The sequence below is a fragment of the Triticum urartu genome, chromosome 2A, assembly GCF_056163025.1.
Source record: "Triticum urartu cultivar PI428250 chromosome 2A, HENAU_Tu73, whole genome shotgun sequence".
NCBI lineage: Eukaryota > Viridiplantae > Streptophyta > Magnoliopsida > Poales > Poaceae > Triticum > Triticum urartu.
In genome coordinates this window covers 38,108,313-38,115,250 of record NC_141874.1, presented here as the reverse complement: position 1 = coordinate 38,115,250, position 6,938 = coordinate 38,108,313, and the positions used below count along the sequence as shown (strand labels likewise).

The 6,938-nt window shown below is 50.7% G+C and overlaps 1 protein-coding gene across 1 annotated transcript; it reads left to right on the top strand.

The window, feature by feature from the left end:
• The first annotated feature begins 3,680 nt into the window (after window positions 1-3,680).
• On the top strand, window positions 3,681-6,171 carry LOC147983383 (putative cystathionine gamma-synthase 2). The gene is made up of 5 exons (XM_087539490.1): window positions 3,681-4,370; window positions 5,078-5,281; window positions 5,402-5,488; window positions 5,602-5,924; window positions 6,036-6,171. The coding sequence occupies exons 1-5, from the start codon at window positions 3,711-3,713 to the stop codon at window positions 6,169-6,171; spliced, it is 1,410 nt and encodes a 469-aa protein (XP_087395616.1). The 5' UTR covers window positions 3,681-3,710.
• Window positions 6,172-6,938: the final 767 nt, after the last annotated feature.

Sequence of the window (6,938 nt, the reverse complement as noted above, 5' to 3'; positions counted from 1 at the left end):
TTTTCCTTCAAATGTACTTTCTCTGTTCGGAATTACTTGTCTCGGATATTGATGTATTTAGAACTAAAATACATCTAGATATATTCATTTCTGCGACAAGTAATTCCAAACGGAGGAAGTAGTAATTAAGTGCAAGAGCACTCTTGGCATGCCTGCCACCTAGGGAAACCTGTGCGTCTTCCAGTGGCGAAAGCATGCATGAGCTGTGCAGTCAAATGACTACACAGGTTTTTGGCAAGAACATTATTCAATGAGTATATATCATGTAGATAGGTACATACATATGACTACACAAGTTTAAATTGACTACACATGAATGAATTTCTGGCACCGCCACTGGCGTCTTCCCTTCCATGATGCAACCACCGTACCGCCCGCACCATTCCATACTGTGCATCGTGACGTGTGAACTTCTCCAATTATTTGCAATTCGGGGTTTCAATATTTTCTTGTTGTCTTGGATGATTGTACTCACTTTGCATGGTCATTCTCTCTACGAGCAACTCCGATGTTTTGAAGATTTTAACCACCTCCCATGCCTATGCATCTACGCAGTTCTGGTGACAAACCCTTCACTTTCGCACCGACAGCGGCTATGAGTTTGACAATCACGCCTTTCACTCCTCCCTCACCTTACACGATATTCTCCTACAACTCTATTGTCTTGTTCATTGAGCACAGCTGATCCTCTCATGGTCACCCGTGCTCGCTCAGTCATCTACCGACACACAACACCACCTATGGCAACGAATACGTCCTCACCGCCTCCAGAACGTTGCTCTCTGATTCCGCCGTCTGTTCATGAAGCTCTTCAAGATTCATCTTGGCGGGACTCCGTGCAAGCAGAGTTTGATGTCCTGTGCGCCAACTGGAGCCGGACCCTCGTCCTTAGGCCTACACACGGAGCTCGCGTCGTCATCGGCAAGCGGATGTTCCACCAGAATTCAACGCCGACGGCTCCCTTGCTCAGTACAAGGCATGTTGGTTGGTTTGCGGTTTCAAGGAGCGTCCTGGCATCGACTACCACAACACATTCACGCCGGTGGTCAAGCCTGCCTTCACCCCCTGATTCTTCAACTCGCGGCTGCCCGTTCATGGCCGGTTCAACAGCTCGACGTATAGAATGCTTTTCTCCACAGCAAGCTGTCCGAGCATGTCTGCTGTTAGCAGCCTCCCAGCTGTGTGGATGATGCTCACCCACATTTTTTTTGAAAAGGAGGACGACCCCCGGCTTCTGCATTTGGACGATGCATACGGCCATATTATTAATTATTGACACAAGATCTTACAGAGTAGTATAACAATAAGTCTAAAGCCACCAAACTAAGCAACATCTGTCGCTATCCCTATCCAATTGATGTAGGGGCGCTGAAAGTCTGGGCTTAATACCAAACAGACCTCGCAGCCAAATCTAACATTTAAGACTTGAGGTCCCAACCAGGACGCCTGCCGGGTATGGGCACCCACCAGTCCGGCGTGCTTCTCAACCAGGACGCCTGCCGGGTATGAGGCCGCCGCAGCCACCTGCCACCAATCTATCTTCAGAGATGTACTGCTGCATCAACCTTGCCCGGTCCAATTGCCGCCGACGTCACCACGACGCCAGGCAGCGTCACCCTCCTGCGCGAGTCCATCTCCGCTCATCAGGCGCCGAGTCTCCACTGCGTCACGCCGCCGAGATCCGCCGTCATCAATGGAGCAGATGAAACACCGCTCCTCCTCTTGTCCCCTCCAACCAGCACTTGCTCCAAAATGATGCCCCCATGAGGAAGAATGATACCGATGGCACCGTCATCGTCCAATCCGGTAGACCCAGATCTAGGGTTTCCCCGAAACTTCCCGATCAGGTTGATGTGACCTGAAACGACGATGCCTCCAGAAGGAAACGACGTCTGAGACGCCGCCATCGTCCGCCAAGACCGGGGTCAGGCGAGATTTTCACCAAAAGCCGCGTCTTCCCGACCTCGTGGCTGGCTGGAACCGAGCGGAACCTCGCCACGAAGACGTATGTCGCCGTCGGTACTCCGGCGGAGATCCGGCATCTCCTCACCGGTCCCTCCACGCGCCGCCGGTCGGCGGAAGGCCTCCCCGCGACGGATCCAAACGGGGCGTTGGATCCGCAGTAACCATCGTCACCATCACGACCAGGACAGCCCACCCCGCCGGATGGGGCGCTGCCACCGCCGTCGTCCATGCAGGGCCGCCGCTCCGCCGGCGATGGTGCTCCGGCCCCCGCCGCACGGCCCGGATTCTCCGTCCTAGCCGCCGTCGTTGGATCACATGAGAAGGGCCGCCCCTGCCGCCTCAGATGGGATCCGCCGCATCCACCCGCCCAGAACCCTTTGGCACCGGGCCCGCCGCCACCGCGGCCCACGCCGGCGGCAGGAGGGGGTGGCAAGGAGGTGCTGTCGGCGCTAGGGTTTCGGGGCCCCTGGCGCCGCCGCCCGGGCTCACCCACATGATGTGTGCCAGCTCTCCAAGTAGCTCTATGTATTGAAGCAGCACCGCGCGCGTGGTTCACAACCTTCTCTGCATGCCTCCACATAATTGGCTTCCGTACCACCTGGTCTGATGCATAATTGTTCGTCCTGCAGCACGCCATGGGTACTTCATATCTTCTCCTCTACGTCCATAACAAATTTCTTGCCGCCTCCTCCAACGAGCTACTGCAGCACATCAGGTTAGCTGAGCTTGTCGACTAGTACGGCTCACATACATGTTGTATATGTGTACTGTTATCCCCAGTATACTAAGGACCAGTTAGCTGAAGGTGGCATACAAAACCGCTAGGACTTCGTCGAGAAACCGCCTCCAAAGTTGGTTTCATTACCACTGGATGCATGGCTAGGTTTCCATTTGATGCGCCCCTGTTTCTTACGTGTAGATCCTACTGGACAGGTTTTGTTTTATCTGCAAATCTACCGAGGTATTCCAGCGCGTAACATTATACGATGTAAACACTCAGGTTTTTTTTTTTTGAATAGTTTAAATTGCTTATCACATATGTCACACGGGTGACTTCGCTTAATTAGAATCGTCATGGCCCTCAGGTTGTATTTTCTTAATCGCACTTGCACGTTGCAGTTAGCTAATCGCATGCCTTGTTTAGTAGATCAACCATCACATGCGAGGCAGACACGTAGACATGCATGTATAGACTGATATGCATGATGTACACGTAGATATGCATGCACTGACTCAGACTGATCTCCCACTCCCACTATATGTACACGAGCAGTTGGGGTGCTCTGCTCGCGAGCGAGGGGTATATATAGGCACCTTATTGGTCCCGGTTGGTGATATGAATTAAAACTAAAGGGGAGCCTTTGGTCCCGGTTCAAGTCATCAACCGGGACCAACGGTGGTGGACCAGGAGCGAGGCCCATTGGTCCCGGTTCATCCCACCAATCGGGACCAAAAGGTCCAGATGAACCGGGACCAATGACCCACGTGACCCGGCCGGCCCCCTGGGCTCACAAACCGGGACCAATGTCCCCATTGGTCTCGGTTCTGAACTGAACCGGGACCAATGGGCTGAACTACTGGTGGTAGATATGCATGTATAGACTGATATGCATGATGTACCCGTAGATATGCATGCACTGACTCAGACTGATCTCCCACTCCCACTATATGTACACGCCATCTGAGTTTGGCTAGTCATTTCGATTCCAACTGTTTTCACTATATTCCTCCCACTATAATAATTAATGGCGCCCTCATCATCATCTCACATCAACAAGGCTTCGCCGACGGAGCAGCGCCGCCTGCTCCGCGCTCGACATTCTACAAAGAGCGTCGCCGCTTTGAGCCCGGTGGCGCTCCTTGATGCCACCCTCCCCGCCGCTGAGCACCTTGTGCCAGTCCTGCAGCGGGATGACACCGTCATCGCTGCTTCCACGGCTCCGATGCCAATTCCTACATTCTCAGACGAGACACTGGCGGTCCACGCCGGGCAGAAGATGGGGAAGAACGGCGACATGGACACAGACTCGATCGCCACGCCGATCGTGAGCGGCACCACACACTGGTTCAACAGCTCGGAAGACCTCATCGCGTTGAAGGAAGGCAGGCGCCACAGCTTCGTGTACGGCCGGTACGGCAACCCCACCGTAAAGGTCCTGGAGGACAAGATCAGCGTCCTGGAGAGGGCGGAGTCGACCCTGGTCACGTCCTCCGGCATGAACGCCATCGTCACCACGCTGCTCGCGCTCGTGCCGCCTGGTGTCGGCCACGTGGTGACCACGACCGAATGCTACAGCGAGGCGCGTGCCTTCATCCGCGACAAGCTCTCCAAGATGGGCATCAAGGTGACATTCATCGAGCTAAACGACATGGAGACGCTCAAGGCCGTTCTTGACCAGGGCGATGTACGTTAATTTCCATATCATGGTAAATTGATCAAGGGATTCATACGTGTGTGCAGGGGCGGAGCTTTGTTGGGGCCAAACTGGGCCATGGCCCGCCCAGGTTTTTTACACTTTTGATTTTACCTATGCATCGAAGGAAAGCCCACCTGCAGCCTAGTAAGGATACGATCGATCCAAAGCACTCGAGGTCTCTCGCTCGCAAGTCCCAGCTTTCTCGCACGCAGCCGCTCCTGCTGTTTCTCACGGCCGCATCAGGCAGGAGACAGAGACATCGGCCAATCAAGCAACCACTCCATCTAATTTCCCTGTAATTACGATTCAGCAAGAGATCACAGCTAATCTAATTTGTTTTTTGCATTCATTAGATATCCTGATTTTCCACTCAGTTGTTCTTTGCATTTTACATATCACAGCATATGTTGGGTAGCCATAAGCATTGCTAAACAAGCTCACTCACACGGTCACACCTAGAGAAGAATTGATTTGGTTTTCAAAAGAAAAAAAAGATGATTTCGAAATTCAATTGATATATACATATATTCTCACTCCACCTGTATTAGAGACTAAATGCATATATATGACCCAGAATTTCAAAAAAAATCGGTGCTCTCCCTTTGTCTGGCCCGCCCAACATTTTCTTTGAAGCTCCGCCACTGCGTGTATGTTGGCTATTTCTGACTCCGTGAGGCTTAACTCTGATGATGCAGGTGACACTCTTCTATACAGACTCGCCGACGAACCCCCATCTAAAGTGCATCGACATTAAACTCGTGGTGGAGCTGTGCCACCAGAAAGGGGCTCTCGTGTGCATTGACAGCACCCTCGCCTCGCCCATGAACCAAAAACCGCTCACCCTCGGGGCTGACATCGTCGTGCACTCCGCCACAAAGTACATCGCCGGCCATCATGAAGTGGGTAGCTAGACGAGATGACATAGACACTTTTACTGCCATGTTGCTCCTTTGCTTCCAAGATCACTAGTACGGTCTACAATTCTACATAAGACATCTCATCGTGCCATTCCATTTCAGGTCATCGCGGGATGCATCAGTGGCTCGGAGGTGCTCATGTCCAAAATACGCACCTGGCATCATGACCTCGGAGGCCCCATAAGTCCGGTATGTCGGATCAACTATCAGCCAGTACATGTTAAGATTCATTCTTATTCAAGAAAAAACTAGATGTTAACATTTAGATTCTAACAACTTACGCTGCAATTTAATTACTTCAGGATGCAGCCTACATGATAATACGCGGCCTCAAGACGATGGCACTACGCGTGGAAACACAAAACCGTACTGCATTGCGCATGGCGCGCCTGCTCGAGAACCATCCCAAGATCGAACGGGTGTACTACCCTTGGCTCTTGAGTAGCCCATGGCACGACATTGCCAAGAGCCAGATGACTAGTTGCGGCGGCGTCATCAGCTTCGAGATAGCTTCGGACCTGCACGGCGTCATGAGGTTCGTCGATGCGCTGGAGATACCCTTCATCGCGACGTCGCTTGGCGGATGTGAGAGCCTCGTGCAGCAGCCGGCAGTCATGTCCTTCTGGTACGTGGCCTTTTCGGATTAATTTCCGTTTGCAACTTCCATGAAGATGCATGCAGCATGGATGGTGGAAGTTTTTGACTTATATTGCATGGATCTCTTTGTTTTCATCAGGGGTCAGAGTGACGAGGAGAAGGCCAAGAATCGGATCAAGGACAACTTGGTAAGGTTCAGCTTCGGGATTGAGAAGTTTGAGGATCTGAAGGATGACATTCTACAAGCCCTAGAGAAAATTCAGGACTATTACTGATCAGCAATAGTGTTAAATTAGATACGTAGAAACCTAGTTTTTCAAAACACCTTTTTTGTATATCTCATAGATTGTCAATTTGTGCTAAAATTATTGGGTTCTTTTTTTTCTTGAAGGAGGTGGCTCAAATTTGCTTCGGGGTCAGGACCATATGTTATTGAAAGAAATTCAAATGTACAAGACAAGTTACATTCTGTTTCATTAATACAGTAATGGCATCACTTATATACGAGTCAAAAATCTTGTCCCTGGCTGTTTTCCTAACCGCTTCTGCATATTGGCTAGATAAGAAAACCGACAATGAAGAGGCCCATCAGAGGCAGTTCTGCATAAGCCACCCACATGTGATGTGATTTCCCATAGACGATTTTATGTATTCTCGTAGGGATATATGTTGTACTAGTATAAATTTTAAAAGTTATAGCATGTAAGCCTAGGATTGTTTTACAAACAGCTCGTGAAATCAAAGTAACTGACAAAAAAACTACCACTTTTGGGGTGACCGTCCCACCGAACTACCAACTTTAAATTTTTGACTGAAAACTGTCACATTGTTGATAGCAAAAATCGTTTGCACGGCAACACACAAAATTCCTGAACATATCAACAATCTAGCCGGTCTTCTCTTTTGCTGTAAGAGGAACATAATGGCCTTCTTCTTGCTTGATCTCAAGAAAACTTGATTCTTCAGTGAACTTCAACGGATCAATGGCAAATGGAACCTAGGCGACGACTAGGTCCCATTTTGTGGGTGCAGCAGCGTAGGG